Source organism: Mastomys coucha, unplaced genomic scaffold (genome assembly GCF_008632895.1).
Source record: "Mastomys coucha isolate ucsf_1 unplaced genomic scaffold, UCSF_Mcou_1 pScaffold1, whole genome shotgun sequence".
Lineage (NCBI taxonomy): Eukaryota > Metazoa > Chordata > Mammalia > Rodentia > Muridae > Mastomys > Mastomys coucha.
The window spans coordinates 48,189,236-48,214,936 of record NW_022196891.1 but is presented as its reverse complement, the minus strand read 5'-3'; the positions used below and the strand labels follow the sequence as shown (position 1 = coordinate 48,214,936).

The 25,701-nt window shown below is 39.7% G+C and overlaps 1 protein-coding gene and 1 non-coding gene across 5 annotated transcripts in view; both read right to left on the bottom strand.

The window, feature by feature from the left end:
* Trmt1l (tRNA methyltransferase 1 like) overlaps positions 1-25,683 on the bottom strand; it is a 37,222-nt gene extending 11,539 nt beyond the window's left edge. For 2 of the 4 annotated variants that reach the window (XM_031384588.1, XM_031384592.1), the window contains exons 1-10: positions 25,046-25,683; positions 19,930-20,040; positions 17,712-17,825; positions 14,678-14,742; positions 13,268-13,397; positions 12,290-12,413; positions 11,844-11,923; positions 6,525-6,768; positions 5,680-5,892; positions 3,338-3,528 (exon numbers count right to left, since the gene is read on the bottom strand). In XM_031384588.1, the coding sequence (XP_031240448.1) occupies positions 3,338-3,528; positions 5,680-5,892; positions 6,525-6,768; positions 11,844-11,923; positions 12,290-12,413; positions 13,268-13,397; positions 14,678-14,742; positions 17,712-17,825; positions 19,930-20,040; positions 25,046-25,271 (1,498 nt within the window). In that variant the 5' untranslated portion in view covers positions 25,272-25,683. Of the gene's footprint in view, positions 1-3,337; positions 3,529-5,679; positions 5,893-6,524; positions 6,797-11,843; positions 11,924-12,289; positions 12,414-13,267; positions 13,398-14,677; positions 14,743-17,711; positions 17,826-19,929; positions 20,041-25,045 lie in introns of all 4 variants that reach the window. The other 2 variants (XM_031384606.1, XM_031384601.1) reach the window with 2 other exon arrangements.
* LOC116072479 lies at positions 20,137-20,244 on the bottom strand. Its single transcript, XR_004111476.1, has one exon. It is a non-coding gene; the product is annotated as a U6 spliceosomal RNA (small nuclear RNA).
* Positions 25,684-25,701: the final 18 nt, after the last annotated feature.

Here is a 25,701-nt window from a genome sequence, read left to right as displayed (position 1 = left end):
AAATTGGACATAATTCTACCAGAGGACCCAGCTATACCACTCCTGGGCATATACCCAGAAGATGCTCCGACATGTAATAAGGATGCATGCTCCACCATGTTCATAGCAGCCTTATTTATAATAGCCAGAAACTGGAAACAACCCAGATGTCCCTCAACAGAGGAATGGATACAGAAATTGTGGTACATCTACACAATGGAGTACTACTCAGCTATTAAAAACAACAAATTTGGGCTGGCGAGATGGCTCAGTGGATTAAGAGCACTGAGTGCTCTTCTGAAGGTCCAGAGTTCAAATCCCAGCAACCACATGGTGGCTCACAACCACCCATAATGAGATCTGATGCCCTCTTATGGTGCGTCTGAAGACAGCTACAGTGTACTTACATATAATAAATAAATAAGTATTTAAAAAAAAAACAAAACAACGAATTTATGAAATTCTTAGGGAAATGGATGGATCTGGAGAATATCATCCTGAGTGGGGTAACCCAATCACAAAAGAACACACATGGTATGCACTCTCTGATAAGTGGTTATTAGTCCAGAAGTTCGGAATACTCGAAGTACAATCCACAAACCACAAGAAACTCAAGAAGAAGGAAGACCAAAATGTGGACACTTTATGCCTTCTTAAAAGGGGGAACAAAATACCCATGGAAGATGTTGCAGAGACTAACTATGGAGCAGAGACTGAAGGAAGGACAATCCAGCGTGATATAGCTGTCTCCTGAGAAGCTCTGACAGTACCTGACTAATACAGAAGTAGAGGCTCACAGCCATCCATTGAACTGAGGGTCCCAAATGAAGGAGCTAGAGAAAGGACCAAAGGAGCTGAAGAGTTTGCAGCCCCTTAGGATGAATAACAACATGAACTAACTAGTACCCTCAGAGCTCCCAGGGACTAAACCACCAACCAAGGACTGCACATGGGGGACTCATGGCTCTGGCAGCATGTGTATAGAGGATGGCCAAGTCGGTCATCTACAGGAGGTGAGGCCCCTGGCCCTGTGAAGGTTCTGTGCCCCAGTGTAGGGGAATGTTAGGGCCACTAAGCGGGAGAGGGTGGGGTGGAGATCAGGGGGAGGGGGAGGGAACAGGGGTTTGTTCTTGTTCTTTTTTGTTTTTTGTTTTTTTGGTTTTTTTTGGGAGGGGAAACTGGGAAAGGAGAAATCATATGATATATAAATAAAGAAAATATCTAATAAAAAAAGGCTACTAGTGAGTAACACCACTGCCTATTTATTACAAAAGAAACGTCGCATGGCTTTAATGTGTACCATGATTTAATTCATAAATCAGAATTCAAATCATGAATAGCTAACAATATTTTTGTTTAACATTTTTGATTTAAGATAAAGTGGATATAGCAATTACAGCTTGGCAGTGGTGGCGCACGCCTTTAATCCTAGCACTGAGGAGGCAGAGGCAGGCAGATCTCTTCGTTTGAGGCCACCTGATCTATAGGGAGTTTGGGGACAGCCAGGGCTACACAGAGAAAACCGGTTTCAAACAAACAAACAAACAAAACAAATGAACAACAGCACAATTCCAGTTCCATGACTACTACCACCCCTCTCCCTTTTTCAAAATAGGATAGGTATTAATTAGTAATGTTCAACTTCCCACAAAGATGGGGAATACACAGAGAAACCCTGTCTCGAAACCCAAACCAAACCAAATCAAAACAAAACAAAACAACAACAACAAAATGAGAACCTCTTACTAGGCATGGTGATGCATGTTTTTAGGCTAGCCCGGTCTACACAGTGAGTTCCAGGATAGCCAGAGCTACATAATGTAGTGAGACCCTGTCCTGAAAAATCAAAAAGACCCCATTCAACTAAATTCCTCTAACTCCAAGTTATTCCTAGATTGATCACTGACTTTTTTGGAATAGCCTGACAAAATCAATCAGTTTTAGTCTATCTGATATTATGTTGTTACTCAACAAAATAAAATGGCAGGGTAGGAGAAAGTCAGTTGGTTCCCTGCCTGACTGCTTTGATTCCTAGTATAATGAATGTTAGGGCTGGGGTGCAGGTCAGTCGATTGAGGGCTTAAATAGTTTGCACAAAACCCTACGTTCCATCTGAAGCACTTCAGAAACCAGGCCTGGTGGTATATCTACAATCTAAGCATCTGGGAGGTAGAGACAGGAAGTGTCAGAAGTTCAAGGCCAGTGAGATGGCTCAGAGAGTAAAGGTGCTTGCCACCTTGGTAGCAAGCCTGGTGACAAGCATTTGATCTCTTTGGAACCCACAGGCTTGAAGAAAGAACTGACTCCCATAGGTTATACTCTGATCTCATGCATGCCATGGCAAACTCACACACACAGATACACAATAAGTAAATAAAAACAAAAGATAAAAACAGTTCAAGGTCATTATTGGCTGGTATATATGAGACACTGTCAAAAAAAATAACAGCTAAAAAGTTTCAATTGGTGTGATAGAGGTTTATGAAGACACCCTTTCATAGAAAAAAACAAAAAACAAAAAACCCCCCAGAAACCCCAGAAACAAACTCAAGTAGATATGAGCTTAGTACAAAACAGAGAGCATATTGTCTAATAGTGGGCAAGTGCTGGGCTAGTCAATAAAACTTACCCACCCTGGAAGTACCTAGGAACAGGAATGTCTTCACAAACACTAGCCAGAATAAATGTAACTTTATCATTAACAAAATCCAACTAACCAACCATGCCCCCCACCAAAGAACCCTAAAACCTAAATAAAAAATAAGCAAAGAAGCAAAATGGATCAAAGGAAGAAACCAAACCAACCAAACAAACAAACAAAAACCTTGCAATTTATACAGCAAGAGATAAATAACTTTGATTTGTAAAGAGTTCTTAAAAGTTCACATCCGTGGGCTGAAGGGAACCTCAACAGTTACAAGCACTGGCTGCTCTTCCAGAGAACTTGGGTTTGAGTCTTAGCACTCAGAGGCTCACAGCTGTCGGGAACTCCAGTTCTAGGACGCCCAATGCCATTTTATGGCCTCTGCAGATACCAGGCACATACTAAGATATATATGCAGACAAAACTCCCATATACATTTAAAACTTTCATATTAAAATCACTAAGAACTTACAGACAACCATGCGCAAGGCTGTTGCTGGATCCCAAGCAAGCAGACTCCCAGTTTTTTAAGAGTTTCAGCTTTCCCTGTGTGTCCTAAGGCCTGGCATACAGCAGGGACTTAATGAATGCTTACTGAATGAGTTTTATAACTGGTAGTATTGATATCTAGCCAGAAACATGAAAATGATTTTTATAAAATTAATACTTTATATTAGTATAGATAATTTGACTGATATTCCTACTTCAGCTTACCTTCCACCATGTTGCCATCCTTCTGAAAAATCCTCTCTTCACACCACTGGCAGTGGATCAGGTACTGGATTTTCTTGGCAGTCTCATCTGCTGAAGTAGGGCCTCTTAAGACCCTCACAACTACCAACACGAAGTGTTCCAGAGCCACTGCAAACAGCACTTCTATACCTTTGTTGCACCGTGCTGCAGCTCTGTGAATCAAAACAAAACAAAACACAAAACTATTTTGGCAGTTCATCATTCCAATTGTATAGTTCTCTGCTTGACAGGGCTAACTTGGATGGCAAACCAGGGGTGGACTGTGGTTTTCAATAGGACTATTTTCTGAAATCAAAACTACTAGTCTGAATTTAATCTATTTTTTCTTTAAAAAGCTTCTTCCAAACCACATATATTTATGACCATACTGACCATATGCAGAATTATATGCTAGCTGATGACTACTTACTGAAAAATAGTCAAAGCCCTTTTCTCTAGTCATTTTACAGATTCTTTGGATTAAGTTCTATAAGATACATCATTTCCAAATTTGCAAATTCTGTTACTGACTTAACATTCACGACCTATGGAGACTAATAACCTATTATTATGCTGAGGTAAGAATTTCCATCTAAGTGCTGAAGAACTTGTGTTTGCATTAGCAAGTGAATGGGGTGACCATCTATTATTAATACTCTCAATGTTAAACTGCATTATTAAGTTATTTTTGTAGGGGCTGGAAAGATGGCTTAGCAGTTAAAAGTACTTGCTGCTCTTGGGGGACCCACTTGGTGGCTACAACTGCCTGTACTGTAACTAGTTCCAGAGGATCAGATGCCCTATTCTGACTCTGGCAGACATGCACACGTGCGCGCACACACACGTCTTTTCTAATAGCATAAAATTCTGTACACAGTAGAAAATAGTCTTTCTCTGTTGGCTCCTTTTGTTCTGCCTGACCGCTGCAAGGAACTAACAGTGTTCCTCTGCCTGATCTCTTGAAAGCAAACTGACAGTCCCAGGCTGAAGCCGCCGGCCACCTGTGGTGCAAGACAATAGCCCATAAACACTTCAGCTCCTCCTGAAATCAAAGACAGACTTACAGCTAACTTCTAAGCCTACTGTTTAAAGTCCTTGCACCACAGACTGCCTGCTTAAACAGACCACCTGAGATGTACTGCTGCTGAGAACCAGTGTCCCTTCCATCCCTTCGTCTGCTACTGTGTTTATGTTATCCATGTGCTAAGTTTGAATGTTGTGGTTTCATTTTTGCCGCCTGCTATAAAAACTCATTTCACCCCAAGTAAAGCACGCTTTGATACAGTTACTTAGCGTCCATCTCTTTGTTTCTCGCCCCGTTTATTCCACAGGCCTAATCCAACCTCCAGTTTGAAGCAACCCACGACCGTATAGATCCGCTGGTTGGACACTACAGAATGGCGCCCCAGACGTGCGGCTCAGACAAGAGAGAAATAATGGATTGAGGGACCACACCGTCAGACACAGAGCTCTGTATAAGAAGGAAGAAAAAGGAACCGAAGGGAACGGACATGGCCATTTCCACACGGTAAGAGATTTGGCTAGCGCTGGCCAGGAATCAGTGTGAGGAGGCTACGGGGATCTAGGTAGAAAAAGTATTGGCCCGATACTTTAGTGACCTAGGGATTTATCAATGGTGAGGAACTATGGGTGCAAATGTCTCAAAGGTGGCTACCTAGAACACGGATAAGCTACTCAGAACAAAGGGAGCCAACATTTCTCCATTTCAACATCTTTGAAATCCTAGGGGAACAGAAAGACCCCCCTGTCTTACAAGGCTATTTATTTTCAGAGTCAAGTTAGAAGCCATCATTTTATTCAGACTATGTGACAATGAAATGATCTTTCAAGTAGCTTGTAAATCTAAAAAGAATTTCTGTTTCTCCTTTTCATGTTGCTACCTTGCCTACTCTTATAATTACTGAATACAGGTCAAAAATTAATTTCCCCTTTTATTGTTTCTTTCTTATGTTTCAGATGTAAACATTTAAATAAAGTTCTGACAAAACACAAGAATAGTAGGCCATCAAAATGGCTCACTGGGTAAAGGTGGCTGCTGCTAAGCCTGATGACTAAGTTTGATTTCCACAATGCACATGATGGAAGGAGAGAATCAACTATTTCAAGTTATCTTCCAGACATGCACCTATATGAATACACACAAAGTAAATGAATATATGTTTAAAAAATCCATAAAATTAAAACAGTAGACCAAATTAAAATTATATGTAAGGGATATAGAATTAAAAACTTCATGCATATTATCTCTTCAAAATCACAAGTCACACTACAACATAGTAGGTGCACCACTGATCATTTGGTACCTTGCCACTGCAGCTACGACAATTCTGGCCGCTAGCTCCTTGTAATACTCTGTTCGGACAATATTACATCCGTAGTGACGCCGGGCAACATGCTGTGCCTTGGCATATAAGGAGCTGATGTCTGTAGAAGTCACTGACACTATGCCAAGGTTCCTTACATTTCTAAACGCAGAGTCGAGGTAGTTCACTGACGTCCCAAAGGGATCCAGATGTCTAAAACCAGAAAGAAATAAACATATCTGAGATCACATTAATGATCTGAATTATAACAATATTACTTTTTTTGGTTTTTCGAGACAGGGTTTCTCTGTCCCTAGAGCTCACTCTGTAGACCAGGCTGGCCTCGAACTCAGAAATCCACCTGCCTCTGCCTCCCAAGTGCTGGGATTAAAGGCGTGCGCCACCACGCCCGGCTCACAATATTACTTCTAATGATAAAATTTCATGGATTCAAAGTTTGCAAGGCAGGTGGGATGGCAACACCTTTGTAACCTCAGCACTCAAGAGCTGAAGCCAGGAGAATTTCCAGTTTGAGACCAGCCTGGGCTAATATGAACTGACTGTCTTAGAAAACTGAGAGAAAAAAATGTACTTTGCAAATCTATTTTAAATACTTAAGTTTTAAAAGTAAGTAATGAAATAGTCTATGACATGTCAAACACACAGACATAAACTAGCCTAAGAATAAAAGTTCATTCCTAAAAAGTCTGAAATTTTTCTTATTGGATATCTCAGGGCAAGGCCAAACGCTGTATTAAAATAAACCACCACGATTTCTTTAATTTTAAAGCATCCACCTCCAGCAGATCTGTTTAGTGGGTATCTGACCAATGCTCTTCACTTACATAAAATCAAAAGATCTCAGGTGCATCAGAACATTGGCGTCCATCCTGGTCACCTGGATGTCCCCCAGTGTGCCGTCATCTTCGAGGGCATCACCCTCTTCCTTTTCCTCACTGTCCACCACCACTTTCAACTTGTTTAAGTGGCAGTTTTTCTGAATCAAAGTCACAGAGTTTTCATTCAAGTCATTAATTGTAACTTTGACTGCATTTCCAAGGTGCTTTGCCCACTGTAATCCCATTATTCCTTGGGAGAAACAGGGAAGAAGATGAATCTTTAAATTAAAGAAATTTAAGTTATAATTAATCACTGAAAAGGTGTCTTATAAGCAACAAACGCACATACACTCACGCCCCTCCAACTCACACATGCGCTTCTCTATACAGTATGCTAAGAGTATGCTACTCTGCTAGAAAGGAAACCGGCAAGTTGAAAGTCTTGCTGCTCAAGTTTACCCTCAAACACCAAAGAAAAACAAACATTGGCTGGGCAGTGGTGGCACAGCCTTTACTCCCAGCACGTGGGAGGCAGAGGCAGGCGGATTTCTGAGTTCAAGGCCAGCCTGGTCTACAGAGTGAGTTCCAGGACAGCCAGGGCTACACAGAGAAACCCTGTCTCAAAAAAAAAGAAAAGAAAAGAAAAGAAAAGAAAAGAAAAGAAAAGAAAAGAAAAGAAAAGAAAAGAAAAACAAACATAATGTTTTTTGAACAAAGATCTTGTTTGGTAGCCCAGGCTGGCCTTTTCTTTTTCCCCTTTTCTCTTCTCTCCTTTCCCTTTCCCTGTCTCCCTTCTTTCCTTCCTTCCTTCCCTCCTTCCCTTTTCTTTCTTCCTTTCGGAAGATCATAGTCCTGGCTGTCCTGGCACTACTGGCCTTGAACTCACAGAGACCCACCTGCCTCTGCCTCTCAAGGCATTGGCCACCTCTCCTAGCTGGCCATGAAATCTTAATTCTCTTGTTTCTGTCTCCTGTCTGCAGGGATTATAGGCATGCACTAATATGCTTAGCTCCCATATGGAAAAGAACTTCCAGGCTAGAGAGATTGCTCTTTCAGGCTAAAGTGTTCCTTGAGCAGCTGGAAAATCTGGTTTTGAGCCCAGAACACAAGGAGGAAGGAGAGAACAAGCTCCCAGAAGGCCTGAGCCCCTGTCACACCTGCCTGCATTCTCACACATGCATGGCAATAAAATGAAGTACAGAAGAAATAACCTTTCCAAGACCAAAATTTTCAAGCAGCACACACAAGCACCACTGGGAAGTAAAAGGCATAACTCTATATGTTCAGGAAGAATTCCAGTGGAAGCTCGTTCTCACAGGCTTTAGTAGCTACTAGGAAGGTCATGAGAACACTTACTGACTGGAGATGACATAGCTCCACTGACAGGGGTTTCTAATACACCATCAGAAATACTGGCATGCTCTACGTAGAACTGAAAATAAAATCTTAGCTACTGTGTGATGGACTTCATGTAATTCTTTTCACTCACAATAAACTTGAGGGACAAGCACTATGACGATCATTTTAGGAAAACAAACATGCAAGGTGACTCTTACATAACTGCTAACCATTTACAAGATACATTTAAAAGAAAAGTGCCATGGTGACTGTGCTCTTGAAAGCAAATATCTGTGAGCTGCTTTTAATGATGCTGGTCTAGGATGTCTGATTTCCAGATGATAGTTGAAAAGCCAAAAAAGAAATGCTGCTAGATACAGTAGCTTATAAAAATGTTTAATATGCCTCTTGCAAAACCAACTTTAACTGTATATTTTAAAAGATAAAAAAGAAAAAAACATGGCAGTAAGTTTGGGAAATGGATCATAATATGAAGGTGGCACTAAACTGTGGTACAGCACTCTGGACTTTAGGCAATCAAGATGCATGCTATTGACCGAGAAGGAACATCTCCATAAATATCTCAGACAAATGGCTGTTTAGTCATAGTAAGTACGATATAGTGAATAATGACTGGAAATATAGACATGACTACGGTAGATTTGCCATGAAGTTGGAAGATGTGGAATGGGAAAGGGGTGAGTTATATTACAAAGTAAGTCAGGCTGGGCATGGTGGCATATGCCTTTAATCCTAGCACTTGGGGCTTAGAGGAAAGCAGATTATCTGTGAGTTCAAGACTAGCCTGGTGTACACAGAGTTCCAGGTCAACCAGAGAAATATAGTGACATGCTGTTCAAAAACAAAACACACACACACACACACACACACACACACACACACACACACACAAACACACACACACACACACACACACACACACACACGCAAGTTAGAAAAAAGCTATTTTGATACGGAATTAGTGGTGGAAAGAATGGATAAAAATCAGAGTTGGGGAGATTGCTCAGCCAATAAAATGCTTGTGTACAAACATTAGGATGTGAGTTTTGATCTTTAATATCCATGTGAAAAGCCAAGTATAATGGGTATGTGCCTATAATCTAAACTCTGGGAAGGTGGAGATAGGATTCCAGGGCTTGCTGGTAAGCCAGTCTAATCAAATCACTGAACTCCATCCAACTTCAGTTAGAGACCCAGACTAAAAAATACAGTAGAGAGCAATCGAGAAGGACACCCAGTGTTGACTTCTGGCCTCCAAAAACATGCATATATATGTACATATGCATATATATATATATATATATATGTACACATGCATACATATACACACAAAAAAGAATTCAAAGTTCACATTTAAATGGCTCAGCTTAGAAAGATTACTGCTACCATTTTAAACGGATATATTACTAAAGATGATAATGACAGTCACATTCCTAACAGTACAATGAGAAACCTAACACTTTTATAGCATTTCCTGTCTAACAAGTACTGCTCTGATGACTTTTATCTGCATTGAGGTTTAAATCTTCAATACTGTACAGATACAGTATTGTGTGTGTGTATTGTTTTGTTTTATATACAGAGTACAGTAATACTCTCCACCCTTACTTTTATAGATGAAAAAGTCAAACGGAATTTCCTGGGGCCATAAGCTAGCATGGAATGAAGCCAGGACTTGAATTCAGGGACTCTAGCCCTGAAGTCCGTGCTCTTAACTACATCACCAGCTTAGAAAGCACATCTTATAAACACTTCCACTCTCAGTGTATACTTCCAAGAGTGTAATCCCGTTAGTCTTTATGAGGACATGGATGGGCACAAATGCCTTTCAGAAATTTCTGTTTCTATTTTCTTTTCTCTATTGTTAAAAGTCTTCTGAGAAAAATGTTTTTAATTTCAATGAAGACTAGCAATGGGCATGATGACTAGAAGCCCAGCACTGTGAGACAGTAGCAAGAGGAGAAGGAGTTCAAGGCCAGCTTGAGCTGCATAGGCAAATGTAGGCTAGCCTACAGAGGGAGACTGAGTCCTAGAAAGCCAAAAACAAAATAAACTGCTAAAGGCCAGGCAATGGTCTCTACATACAGAGAGGCTGGGGAGCTGGTTCAGCAGTGACAAGCACTTGCCTTCAAAGTCACCTTATCTGAGTTTGGTTTCCAGAAACCATGAATGAGGGGACCAACTTTTGAAGTTGTCTTTTGAACCCCCCCCACCACAAACACATATACTTTCTCTCATAATAATCAGAAATAAGTGAATAATACAAAAACCAGTTATTAGTTATTACTTGATTATAGTGAACAAATACTCTTCAGGAAAAATGTTCTGTCTAGGTGTGATGGCGTACACCTTTAATCCCAGCACTTGAGGGGTAGAGCAGGCAGATCTCTGAGAGTACAAGGCTAACTTGGGCTTTCACCCTGTTTAAAAAAGCAAAACAAAACATATTTGTTTTTCCCCTTCCTACCAGACATGGTAAGCATATGCCTGTCATCCCAGTACTTGGGAGGGAGAGGCAGGAGGATCAGGAGTTCAAGGTCATTCTCAGTCATACAACCAGTTCAAGGCCAGCCTGAGCCACATAAGAATCAGAGCAATTTGGAAAAATATAGGCTATAGGAGTATGTTATAGAAGCCATGATGAGACAATCAATAAAAATCCAGATGGCCAGAAACTACATGTTAGAAAACTGATTATGTCAATAAATAATTATCATGTATATGTGTGAGCACATGTGTGCACATGTACATGTGTATACACACACACACACACACACACACACACACACTCATTTATATGACATGCCTTTAATTCCCAGCAGAGGCAGGTGGAATTCAGAATCTCTGTGAATTTGAGGCCAGCCTTGGGTACATAATGAGTTCCAGGTCAGCCAAGTTTACACAGTAAGACTCTGTCTCAAAAGAACAAAACAACAAAAAGAAGAAACTTAGATTTAAAACAACAAAAATATATATGCTTTGGATTGTGGTTTTAATTTTTAAAAATGTTTAAATATCTAAATAATTGTTGATATCAATGAATTAGTCTTTTCTTTCTAGGTATAATAATGTTACTATAGCTTTATTTTAAAAAAAAAATTCCTTGTAGCTGAGTATGGAGGAAAAGTTGTAATCTCAGCATGTGTGTGTGTGTGTGTGTGTGTGTGTGTGTGTGTGTGTAAGATCAGGAGTTCAAGGAATCAAAAGCCAAGGCACACATTGATACTTTGCCTCAGTGGGGAAACACCTTATTTTTTAAGCAATTTAACTTAATTATTTACATAAAATAATATGTCCAGGGTTTGTTTTAAATTAATGGGGCTAAAGAGACTAATGTATGAAATCTGAACTGTGGAGATATTGATAAAACAAGACTGAACATGAGTGAATTATTTCTGAAGTGACACACAGGAAGGAGTTCATTCATTATACTCTTTACTTTTGTATAGAATCTTTTTGAAATTTTTCATAAAAAATTGGAAAATTTTACCTTGGATTTTTTTTTTTCCTTTTTTTTAGATATGAAAACCTTTTTTCTTTTTTTGGAAATTTTTTTGAGTCAGGGACTTACTTTGTAGCTCTGGCCATCCTGGAGTTTGCCTGGCCTCGGACTCTCAGAGATCTGCCTGCCTCTGCCTCCTGAGTACTGGGATTAAAGTACCCACCATGTATGGCTCACGAAAACATTTTGCTAGACATGACATCCTTATACATTTTCTAAGAAAAGACATTATTTAGGGACTAGAAAGATGGCTTATAAGTTAAGAATACTGGCTGCTTTTCCAGAGGACTTGGGCTAAAATTCTGAGCACCCACACTGTGGCTCGCATCCATTTCTAACTCTAATTCCAGGGGATCTGATGCCCTCTTCTGGCCTCTGTTGGCATGTGATACACAGACATCCATGCAGTCAAAATACACATAAAGATAAATTTAAAAAATACAAACTAATTTTTTTTTCCTTACCAGTGGCTCCAAAGGCATCCAAACAGTCCAGAGGTTTCCGTTCCTCGGCCAGAGCGGCCAGCGTACAGAATATTATCTGACTAGAAGGAAGGGGATCCGGAGTGACTTTCTATCTCTGCAGAATTGTGAACATACTCATCTACTTAATATACATTCCCAAATTAATAGTTTAAGACCTGTAAGCTTTATTAAGTTAAACTATGAATCTAACTGAATTCTATTTAACAAGCATCCATTTATTTAATAAAACGTATCCACCAATCTGTCTGGGTTTAATTACATAAAACTGAGCCTATTTTAGTCTCTGACTGAAAACTGGGTTGGTAGAAAAAAAGAAACATTTTGAGAAAATGTTAAAATGGGTTATTTTAATATTAATACATGTGAACATAGAAGTTGCAAGAGGTACATCTGAAAATTCTATCACTGTTTTCAATTTATCTTACCGATTTAGCTTCATTTTGGGATTAAAATATGAGTCTGTTTTCTGAGGTATAGAGTAGTTAGGAAAAACTTGTATATCTGTGTCTGTCTCCTTCAAAATTTCATTTGATGATTTGGCAGTAGAAGCTAAAATAGAAGAAAAAGAAGATTATTACAAGGTAATTGAAAATAATGCTAAATACCCAACACAATACATTTTAAAAAGAAACAGTATTTTGTGATAAAGCAAATAGTTTTGTAGCTATGCCAAACCAAACCAAACCCAACCCAACCAAACCCACAGGACAAATCCACTCACTTTCTGTGAAAAGAGTTGTGTCTAGGTAGGTATTTAGTGAGTGCAAGGAAGTTTATTCACTGAAAATTTTGACTGCGGATCACATCACTATATCAGTATTATAAGACCCAATGCCATCAGACAGCACTAGATCCTAAAATATTTTTATGATTCATTAAGTACTACATTCTGCTATCACAGGTTGGCCATGGAGTATCTTGTAATATTATAGAAATTGAGTATTTAGCTGCTTTTTTTCTGTTAGTTGGCTGAATAGTAATAATACCACTTTCTGAACATACAGAGCTTCAGAACAGGCTTGGGAGTCCATTTCACCTGCCACCTTGTGGATCCAGGGAACTTGGCTCACAGGCATGTACAGAAGGACCTCTACACATTAAGTAACCTCCTGGATACCACTTTCCCATAATTATAATTTTAAAGTAAGCATCGCATTCAAACGGCCATTAAGAACTGACAAGAACATTTTATATTTAGTATACATTATAATCCTTCAGCTACAAACTCAAAGGGAATACTGATGTGAAAACATGCACATAATGTCTTAAATATTCAAGAAATAAGACATGTAATTTGGAAAAATAATTATACCCTTTATTTGTTTATCTGTCTAAAAAGAATAACTGGGCCATTTTGTCTAAAGGCCTAGTTATTAATATGTTAATGAGATTCCTTAACTTACCCGAGATGTACCTGGATTTTGTCTCTCCTTTATTCACATGGCGCTTAACATGCCCTAGCATGTCAGTCCTTCTGCTGATTGTTGCTGAGCAAATGATGCAGTGATAATGGGCGCCCAATTTACTGGACAGCTATCAAACAGAGTATTTGATTTAAACAAGTTACTAAGGCAACAGAATGCAAGGCTCAAGCTGCACTGTTAGTGAACTGGCTTTAACAGTATAAAGGTGGCATTAATTTCCTCATGTGACTGTGAAAGGATGACCTCACTAGTGACGCTTTGTTACGTCAGGCCACAGATCAGCTTACCTGGCTTTCCCATTCCTTCTGTTCAGTAAATCACTGCACTCTTATTTTATATAAGCACACTTACTGATGGATGATGGGAATAGCCCTGCTACTCCTAACTTCAGTTGCCTTCTTAGAAACTGTTCGGCATCACTAAAACAGCTTTATAGGATGTATTCACTGTTGGTCAAACTCATCTTAATAAACATGTACTTTATTTAAGCCTATAGAACAAGTTCAGCACTGCATACTGAGATACCACCTCCAAAACCAAGAGTCAAACCAAAAAATCCACCTCAGGCTCTTGACTGTTAAAGTTAAATTTAAAAGGAAGAATGGAGGAAAAGAGAATATGAAATTGAAAAATGAAGGTAGCTCTCAGATATCAGAAAGGCCTTCATCAAAATTTACTAACAAAGCAAAAAATTGTCTACTTAAAAGTTTCATATTACTAGATAATTTTCATTTTGAGCATAATAATAATTTGTGTAATTGAAATCAATTACTATAAAATAAGGGCTGGAGAGGTAGGTGGCTTTGCAGGTAAAAGCAGTGGCCAAAGCACCCAGGCTCGGCTGCTATCACCTACATGGTAGCCCTACAAGCAACCCTCTGTGACTCCTGTTCCAGGGGATCTGATGCCCTCTTCAGACCTCAGTGGGCACCGGGCATGGAAGTGGTGCACAGACATGCAGGCAGGCAAAACAACGATACACATAAAATAGAGTGAAAAAGAAAGCAGAGATCAATGGTATTTTTTCTGAGCATTTTGCATTATCCCCTCATAATTATCAGAAAGCACTTCAATAAGTATTTTAAAGGAAACTGGGGGCTCGGATGTAACACAGCTGATAGAGTACTTGATGACATGCACAAAGCCCTGGGTTCAGGAAGTAAGGGTAGGAGGGTCAGCAGTTCAAGGTCATCCTCAGCTACATAGTGAATTTGAGGTTCTATGTGAGTTACAGAAAGAATAGAAACCATATTGCTAAACATGTACATTTTAATTTTAAATCAAGAATAGATTTTTGGCCTTTGGCAAAGCATAGTTTTAAAGTAAATAAGAGTTGTATTCTCTTTAAAGTCAACTAAATTTGAAAATACGGATCTAGTATCTGGTTACCTGTTCTCCAACAATGGTTGGTTTCACCGGCCGGCAGGCTAAGTGACAGATGCACATCCTGTAGCCTGAAATGGAAATACCAACTGGTTACTATCACTCATTACATAGCCTACTGGCACTGAAAGCTGCAAGTATACTCTTAATTTTTTAAGAATAATTAGGGTCACAGGGTGCGCTAGCACATGCCTTTAATGCCAGCATTCAGGAAGCAGAGGCAGGCAGGTGCACTTCTGTGAGTTCGAGGCCAGCCTGATCTACATAGTGAGTTCCAGGTCAGCCAGGGCTATATTATGAAACCCTGTCTCAAAAAAAAAAAAAAAAAAAAAAAAAAAAAAAAAAAAAAGAAAAAAAGAAAAAAAGAAAAATTAGTATTATTATTCTATTTATAACATTATAATTACTTGAAGAACATTTGTTTTATAAATGAGACAGATATATCAATATAAACAAACAGGAGACCTGTGTTCAAATTGTAGTCTTGCCAAGATGGCTTGTTCTTTAAGCTTCCTGAACCTCAGTTTCTTTGCTTCATGCTTTTTCACTAACCATACCAGATAATCTTACTTTTCCTCCCACCTTTAAAATTTGTTTACTTTTTGAATTTATTATTCTTAGTTTTGGGTGTTGATTTTTCCCCCCATACCTTAAAATATAGACATTTATTTGGATTGGATGGTGGCTATGTCCTTTTTTTCTCTAGTACCTTTAATTTTTTTCACGGTTTCAAGGATCTCTTATGGGAAGGAATCTCAAATTACAGTGTTAGTCACTAACTTATTCTTGATGCCAAGAACCCTAATTCTAAGTGCTTGTTAAGGAACTTTAATAGATTATTGGTTACCTCAAAATTCGTTTGTCAAAACCCTGGGTATTGTGTAGCATGCCTGTAAGTGGGCGGCAGAGGCAGGAGAGCGATGTCATTCTTAGCTGTGGAGCTAGTTAAGGTCAGACCATGCTACAGTAGTCGTTTTCCTCAGGGCTATCTTGTTAAACCTCATGGCTTTAAATACTACCTATATTCTAACATCTCCAAATGTCTATCTGTAGTCCCAACTACTCCCTTAAGTTTCACATTCATATAGCTTATAGGCTGTTGGGTGTCTTCCCCAAAGTGCATCTCAGCGTATGCCTAGAGCTGGTCCTGGCCTGTTTTGATTGCACTTGCCATTGGCTCAATAAGGGGCAACTCCATTTTTTTAGTTACTCAAGTCCCAAACCCAAGCATTTGTGGCTTGTCTCACATTCTTCATTCCTTCTGCATTATCTCCCTTTAAAATATTGCCAGTTACTTCAGTACCAGTTAACTATGACATACCTTGTCCCCACCTCACTCTTACTGACCCAATCCTACTTTCAAGTCTTATTGAAAGAAGAATTATGATCCGGTGAGTTTCATTGTTATTTATAGGAGTGTAGGTGACAGTTTGCTTTCAGAAGCATGGGCACCCTACTCGTGGTTAAACTACTAAAGAAAATGTCTCTTCTATCCCAGGTAACCATTAACTCAGAGAGGATGCTGACTGGTCCATGTAGTCAACAATTTCTATCTCATATAACTATATACAAGTGTGTATGGATATCCATGTATAAGAAAGTGTGTGTGTGTGTGTATGTTTCTGTGTGTATTTCCATACATACTTAGGCATTAGATTGGTATTCTGAGGTTTTTCTTGAGGGGATGACTTCCAGTTTTATATAAATGGAATATTAAAAAATCTCCCCCATAGATTGCTATTTTCATTAGTAGCTGTACTGGCTAATTTATGTCAACTTAGACTCATTTTGGAAGAGGAAACCACAAATGAGAAAATGCTCTCACTAGATTGGCCTATGGGGCATTTTCTCGATTGATAGATGTGGCTCATTGTGGGTGCCTGGTGCTATAAGAAAGCAGGCTAAGCAAGCGCTGAGGAGCCAGCCAGTAAGCAGCACTCCTCCACAGCTTCTGTTTCAGCTCTTGCCTCCAGGTTCCTCCCTTGAGTTTCCGCCCTGACTTCCCTAGATGATAAACTACAAGCTGATGAAAAAACCCTCTTTCCTCTCCAAATTTCTTTTGGCCATGGTGTTTTAACACAGCAACAGAACCTTAACTAAGACTGTAGTTTACTGTGGAAATATAAACTTTGATGTTTGGTATAACATATAGAATGTATTCTTTTCATTGGCCACATGAGATACACACACACACACACACACACACACACACACACACACACCCCCCACACATACTACAGTGTAGTTGATATTCCTTTTAATTCTGAATTTTCAAAGAACACGGTACAATGAATACCCTTACATATCTCTCTATCACTGTGTTTCTTGTCTATTGGTTATTTTATTGGTAAGAGACTTACATGAGGAATTAATGAATGTATTTTAAAAGGGAAGACAGGATGCCCTATCTTTTCCTAAAGAAACCATGATACTTTGTGCCTTAGAATCTAGTCTCTCAATATAATGGGGTTTTTGTCTTTCAATTTTTTCTTTTTCTTATGATCCAACTTGTTAAAAATGTACTCCTTCAAATTACATCATTTTTGTCACTATAACAGGATATTTTTAATAATTTCTACTTATTATAAAGGCTGTAATTTCTAAATATTTGTCTTATATTTTATCAACATACTAAAAATTTTCAACTATTGGCTTTTTTCTAATATTAATACTGACTTTAATTTTCTTGCTTTTCTGAAATTACTTTGTCTTTAAAATTGTATGTGAAATAATAGCTGTTATACAAGAGGAAAAGAAACTTACGAAAGCATTGTTAAATACACAGCAGGGACTCCCAGGTTAGAGCTGCCCAATACATCACAGTCACAGATGGCTAATACATGTCTACTGAACTAAATGTCATGTGTTTACTGCCTATACGACTGTATGCTGTCTTTTATCAAATACATTGAGTGAGGGATAGTAAATCATCATAATATAAAGTGAAAATACTTGACTATGTTTAAAGTAAAATTCCAAAGCTGGTAACAAATGTTCAATTTCATGTACATTTCTCTTAGGTAAGCAGAAAAATACTAACCTTCAAATTCAACTGAGATTTTCCAATGTAAATTCTGAAGGTGTCGACGAAGCTTGTGACTACTATAAGCTCTGAACTTCTCCTTAGGACACAGTGGGCAAGTTTGACTGTTTTCTTAAAAAGAAGAAAAAGCACAGACTATTAGCTGCTGATGCCTGGATCAGCTACACAGTAGCAGGGAGGCTCCCTGTGCACACACCACCTTCCTTAGATAGAGAGGAAAATGTTTGTCTCTGATCCTGGATGCCCTTCATAAGAACTGCAGCATCTAAACAATGACTGTTTCTAGCTCTGAAACTCTGCGATCTGTGGCTAGCTGATGATGGTGGTTGCCAGTAGGAACAGAGAAGTTCCCTTCAGCTAAACTTCTGCCAGAGAGAGCACCACTCAGCACCTTAGGATGGAAAACCAGCACTATGGCATTTCTAGAAGGGTAGGGCTGGGGAGAGATGCTGAGCATCTGCTATGGGATCTCCCTATTAGTCTGGCAGTGGTAGTAACGGCCAAAAGACAAGGTAAGGAAAAACAGAAGATAATACACTTAATAAATTTAATATATTGCTATTCTGAGACCAGGGTTCTGCTAAAACCATCACATCCTGAATTTCATTACATTACTCCATTTATGAAGTATTCCTGAAAAGATGATATGGATCATCAAAGTAGAGCATTAACTTAGTAATAATAGTATACTTCAAATAATAATTCTGATAAATTGTTCAGAGTTAAAATCTTAGGTTGGCAAGATGGCTTAGTAGTAAAGGCATTTATTTGCTGCCAAGTCCGATAACCTGTGTTAAATGCCCAGGACCCACACACTGCTTGCTGCCCTGCCCCCACCAATAAGCAGGTAAACAAGTAAGAATTAAAGCCATAAATTTAAGCTTAAAGCAATAAAATATACAGAAATAACAAATTAATAATGATATTTTTAATTCAACAAATAAATATATTTCACATATAGAATAATGCAAGAATAAGTATAATTAATTTTTATATAGACATTGACAATTTTAAACAAACATGAAAACTAAGCACGTAGAATAGTAGAACAGGAGCAGGAGATGGCTCAGAGGGTAAATGCACTCACTAGGGAAAGCCTTGGTGTGACACTCACGGAAGGAAAGAACTGCCTCTGACATGCATATGGAAAAGCCTTGGTGTGACACTCACAGAAGGAAAGAACTGACTCTGACATGCATATGCCATGCATGCTCTTTTCACCAAATAAATAAAACATTAAAGAAAGAGGGAAAGGATGGGAGGGAGGAAAAGGAGGAGGGAGAGGGAGAGAGAGTGAGTGAGTAGCAGGTCAGGCAGGACAGTGGAGCACTGACAACATTTAGAACTTTTGTACCAACTATGCTGCCACCCTTTTATACCAGGGAATTTTAACTGCTATGTTACTTATTTTTATTTTAAGTGTACATGTTTTGCTTGCATGGATATCTATGCACCATGGACATGTCTGATGCCTACACTGGCTAGAGGAGAGTATTGGATCCCCTGGAACTAGAGTTACAGATGGCTATAACCTACCATGTGGATGTTCGGAATTGAACCTAAGTTCTCTGAAAGAGTAGCCAGTGCTCGAAACCACTGAGCCACCTCTCCACTTCCAGCAATGTAATTTAAAACACTGTTTTAGCTGGGCAGTGGTGGCTCACACCTTTAATCCCAGCACTTGGGAGGCAGAGGCAGGCGGATTTCTGAGTTCGAGGCCAGTCTGGTCTACAGAGTGAGTTCCAGGACAGCCAGGGCTACACAGAGAAACCCTGTCTTGAAAAACAAAAACAAAAACAAAAAAACCCCCCACTGTTTTAGGATGTCTAAAACTTGTTGCTAATTCAAAAAGATATGACAAAAAAGGGCAAAATAGAAATTCAGGGGCTAGAGAGATGGCTCAGTGGTTAAGAGCACTGATTGCTGTTCCAAAGGTCCTGAGTTCAATTCCCAGCAACCACATGGTGGCTCACAACCATCCGTAATGGAATCCAACGTCCTCTTCTGGTGTGTCTGAAGATAGTCATATAAATAATATAAATAAATAAATCTTAAAAAAAATAAAGAAATTCAGTGTGTATCTGAGTATGTGTGCATGTGTGTTTGTTGGTATGTGTGCCTGTGCATGTGTGTGTGTATGAGTGTATGCATGTCTACCTATGCCTGTGTGTACCTGTATGTGTGTAAGTGTGTGTGGCCCCAAACATGGAAATACCTGTGCCCAGATTATCTGAGTTCAATGAACTGGCAGAGTCAACATCTCCTTCAGTGCCAAAAGCTAACTTCTCCAGATCAGCAAGCCGCCTTTGAATTGAGATGTGTCTCTCTGAAAAGAAATTTTTTTTAAGAGTCAGAAAACTGTTTTAGCAATTTTCCCCATTCCATTTTCACTTACACCATTCTTTTGTTTTCTTTTTTAAAAAAAAATATAGAACACTTCATGATTTTTGCGTGTCATCCTTGTACAGGGGCCATGCTAATCTTCTTTGTATCATTCCAATTTTAGTATATGTGCTGCCAAAGCGAGCACCATTCTTTTGTTTTCTACAGAGTCTAGTACCTCATCGTGACTGCTACAGTTCAGTTTAGAAAATGGCAAGTGTACTTCAGAATGCAGAAACGTTACAGAGAAAACCTCTACTGTGTAACTTTCAGCTTTCAAATTTTATTGAGTGAAGGTAATTCCATGGAGAATGTTTCTAGCCTGGAAGCTGGAGGGGTAGAATGCTTGCCCAGCATCCAGGAAGCTCCTTAGGACCACAGAAACTGGATGTGGCGGTGCACACACATAGAGGTCGGAGGGCAGGAAGTTCAGAGTCATCCTCAACTACAAATTCAATGCCAGTCTGAGATAAATGAGACCATGTCAAAAAAACAGAAAACAAAAAAATTTCTATACAAAATAGTTTGAGAGCTATAATGCATGTTTTGTGTCTTCAAAGAACTTTAATTACATGTAAGCATTTAACATTCTAATTTTTAACTGTAATAGTAGGTAAAATGAAACGAGTATCAGATGTAAAGGTAGCATGATACCAAGGAAGGACCAGTTAATTCTAACAAGTGGCTGAGAACCTTACTTACTAAGAGTTAATAGATCATAAATACACCAGGCAGTGGTGGTGCACGCCTTTAGTCCCAGCACTTGGGAGGCAGAGGCAGGCGGATTTCTGAGTTCGAGGCCAGCCTGGTCTACAGAGTGAGTTCCAGGACAGCTGGGGCTACACGGAGAAACCCTGTCTCGAAAAACCAAAAAAAAAAAAAAAAGATCATGAATACAATTTCATGACTTTGATTATGAACAGAAACTCAATTAGGTAGACTTGATGACTAGTCTTATAAATCCAAAAGTAACCTCAGGAACAAGAAGTTTGTGGTATAAGATTTCCAGCAACCACAGCCCTTGTCTATATTATATTATATTTGGAGGGTGGGTAGGCTGGGGGGAAAAACACACAAGAAAAGTAAGGCCTAAGTCAAAGTGGTAAAGAATTCTTTTCATGTTAGCTTAGACTTTATTCTTTGGGGAATGGTAAATGATTTGAATATGAAAGCTTCAGGAAAGCATCTGATAGCTGGAGCAGCAATCAGGAAGGTGAGAAAATGGTCATGGAGAGGCATGGGAGAAGAGAAAGTGGGGGGAAAAAAAAGAAGAGGATTTGGGTTATGAGAGGTATGGGTAGGAGGCAAAGTAACGATGGCCTCTGAGTTTATGTGGCTGTGAGTAACAGTACTATCAGCTACAGAAGGAAAGGGACTTTTCTGTTAAGAAGGCAGAGGACAAAAAAAAAAAAAAAAAAAAAAAAAGAAAACTTGGTTTTCAACATGGCATGTTTTATGTACTACTCACAGTAATGGTGTCCAATAGGCAGTTGAAGTTTTGTGTCTGGAGCTCAGGAATGAATGACTAAATGAAAGAAGAATGGGCAGAACTGAGGAGATAGAGAAGCTAAAGGAGAATAATATGTGAAAGAGATACACAGACCTAAGTATCACAGCAGGAAAGATTAAGATTACTGTATTTGGTAGATAGTCTCCTGTGATCTTTTGTTTGTTTGTTTTGTTTTTTCAAAACTGAGTTTCTCTGTATACCCCTGGATGTCTTGGAACTTGGTTCTGTAGACCATGCTGGTCTAGAAATCTGAGATCCACCTATGTCTGCCTCCTGGGATCAAAGGTGTGTACCACCGCCGCCCTTCCTGTGATCTTTAAAAACTGTAGAGAACAGATGACCAAATGGAAAGTAAACACAGAAAACCAATGTGGTTGGTTTTTTTCAAGGAATTTAGTAGTGCAGAAAAGGAGACAGATGGAATTGCAATTTTTTTCTTCTAAGGATGAAGAATTCTCAATGCACATGCATTCGAAAGGAAAGGAACATTTACAAAGTGGGAATGTGAATGCATAAGACCAGGTCATGCCAACTCATAGGAAAGCATCTCCACAGAAAAAGAGATAACAGAATGAATCTCAGGGTTCAGCCACTATGCTCAGTAATTTAAAGACTCAAGAATTTAAATTCAATTTCCGATGCTGCTATCGTTAGTTCTGCCTCTCCTCCTATACATTCTCAGTCCCTCATCACTCGTGTATAAAATCTTTGTCCTTTTTTGCCTTTCTTACAGTAAACAGTAAAAGGGCAGCAGTTGTATTTGATTCATCTTTCTAGTGGCTAAGTGTCAAGTTCAGGAACTGGTACTCGGCAGCCACTGAGGATAGCTAAGTAGTTTTTAAAAACCATTAGACTTTTTGAATACAGTAGCATATTTTTATCACTAATTCTGGGATCTAACAACATCAGACCTTTCTGCTCAAAGGATAGTTTTCTAAGCAAAAGCAAGGAGTGGCGGGCTGGAGAGATGGCTTAGTGGCACAGACTGCTCTTCCGAAGGTCCCGAGTTCAAATTCCAGCAACCACACGGTGGCTCACAACCATCTATAACGAGATCTGACTCCCTCTTCAGGAGTGTCTGAAGACAGCTACAGTGTACTTACATATAATAAATAAATAAATCTTAAAAAAAAAAAACCAAGGAGTGACAAACATCATTGTATTACTGTCTTTATACTTTTCTTTCTTGAGATAGGAGCTCACTATATAGCTAAGACTTTTCTGGAACTCACTATGTAGCCCATGCTGGCTTCAAATCCTCCTACCTCAGTTTCTCAAATGCTGGAATTACAGGTATGAGCCACTATGCTTGCTTGATTAACTTCATATACTAGGTTTTGTTCAAAAGCTTAGAATAAAATATAGGTCCAAAAAAGTATCTTTTAGCTCTGATAGTAATGGTCCAAAAAGAATTCATTTATATAAACTAAACTACCACATTTGAAATCGCAAAAGGTTCTGTTTCATAGTTCAGACATGTATATGCAATAGGATATATAATGCTGCATAAAAGTGTGCCTACCAGGTTATTCTGTTAGGCATAAAATATAAGAGGATCCTAATAAGTTAGAAAAAGAAAACTGAAAATAATCTAGTCTACTATTGAAGGAAAATTTCAAAATCTGTCTGAAAATTCTTTTTATATCTGTGTAATCCTTTCTGGTTCAACATGGTAATATCATTATGTATTTAAACAGTCACCTTTTTTTTAAAAAATTATATACTCATAATCAAGAAAGTAAACCTGTTGTTAAATCAGAGGAACCCAATATACTAGAAGGTTCTTTCACAACTTCTTCCTCAATTTTCAACTCTAATTCAGAATCACCATCTTCATCTTGTCTAGCTGGTATGACTGATTTTGAAGGACTAACTAGATCGGAAATACATTTTCAAACGATTAGTATGTGTTTAAAGGTTTCAACAGCACACATTCTTCACACTAGCACACATAATCAAATGTTTCCAACCATCTTCCCTTAGACTTTTCACTTAGACTCTTCACAATAGCTCCCTAAGCAGTAGCTCAGGTTGATCTCTAAGTTACCAGCCCTTCTGCCTGAATCTCTAGTGTGTTAGGATTACAAGGCATAATCCATGTGGAGTCACTATGCCCCATTGGGTAATTAAGGTATTAAAATGGTGAGGAAGTGAAGAATTCCCCAAACTGCTTGAATGCTTCCAATTTAAACATAGTCAGGAGGGCAGTAGCTACTCTCTTAACAGTGTAAAAAGTCCCTATCCACCAGGCTGTAGGCAAAGAGAGAAAAGGCCTTGTTTGGCACTAAAAGCTGTGACCCTGAAATGAGGAGGAGCCTACTGGCTGCGACCCCGAAATGATGAGGAGCCTACTGGCTGTGACCCCGAAATGGTGAGGAGCCTACTGGCTGCGACCCCGAAATGGTGAGGAGCCTACTGGCTGCGACCCCGAAATGATGAGGAGCCTACTGGCTGTGACCCCGAAATGAGGAGGAGCCTACTGGCTGTGACCCCGAAATGATGAGAAGCCTACTGGCTGACTTTTGTCCTTCCTGTGACCAGCCCTGCTACTCTTAAATGTGGTTTTAGAACCTCAAGATAATTCTTTTAGATTATGACTGTTTTATGTACATCTAACCTCCTCATTGGCCTAGAAATAGTAAATATGAATTAATTTCTCACATGTGATAATTCGGAAGGAGGATAAAGAACCACTTATGGACCACAGATTTTGTTGAAAGAACTCGTTGAATTTTTCTTAGGCCCGCTGTACAAAATGTTAAGAAGATTCTTAAAGTGCTGATAATTATCAGTCTTATGTTTCCTATATGAACCGATAAACCACCACTCAGAACATGTATAAACACATTCAGTGTATAAAAATATGGGCTATTAAGTTTTCACGATCGTCTTCCTCTGGAACGAAGTACAAAGCTCAACTGGTATTTAGCAGATTACCTCTCCATACGAGACATGGGGTTTCTATTCTGGGGGGAGGGGGGAGCAAAGTATACTACAGCAATGAGACAAATCCATCAGTGTGTGTAAAGTCCTGACTGAAAAATTCTTTCAGTTTCTAAACCTTGACATGATCTACTACCTTAGTACCTCCATTACTGTAACTCAGTGGAAAGTTTTTAAACTATTGTAGACTGGGTTGAGATGGAAACTACTAAAGACACTAATGGGCACAGCCACTAATTTCATTGTTTATTTATATCTGCTTCACGCCTGGCCTTCACATATCCTTCATGATGATTTCCTCGATGTTTATGGAAGTATCCCTTTCCATCCTGTACTCCTTTTACTTGCCGCTCAGGTTTCTCCTCCTCCTCCTCCCATTTTCCTAAATTTGCCTTTCCACATTAAAAACCACCCTGGAGAAGGGCCTCCCCTACTCCCCAGCGAGGCATGGTTTCTCGCTTCTCTGCGGCAGAGAGATCAGGCCGTCTGCACTTACTGCTTTCAGCCTCCTCGGGGACAGAGGCTAGGGACGGGGACAGGGCCGGAGCCGGGGCCGGGGCAAGGGCTGGGGCTGGATCCGAGTCCGGCGTCGGAGCCGAGTCCAGAGCCGTATCTGCGGCCGGAGCTGGGACCGGAGCCGAATCCGGGGCCGGGGTCGGGACCCTGACCTGGGTCTCCTCCTTCTCCTGGGGTAGCAGCTCCTCCTCCGCCATATTCTCCATAGTTACGGCCTCCGTGCCAGGGGACGCGGAGGGGAATCGCGGCGGAGTGGGTTAATAGACGTTAATGCACACAGGGCTGGATCCAAGGGCGGGGAAGCAATTGGGAAAGCTGTACGCGAGCCACGGACAAACGGCGAAGCGCCAGTGACCCAACCCTGTCAAAAGAAAAAACTGAAAGCCAGAGGCAGCGGTTCGACCCTTCGCCAGCTTCCCCTTCCCCGAGGCGTTACGACGCCACCTCAGACTGCGCAGAAGCGTGTCGCGGACAGTGTCCAATGAGGAGAAAGAGTTCCGTTTCCTCGGTACGTCTCGGCATCACTGGCCGCCCCGAACCGAGAAAAGACTACAACATCCAGGAGCCATCGCGCCTCCTGGGCGGAGCTCAGTTCCGGTCCTTGGAGGAAACACACACAGAGCTCAGAGAACTCTA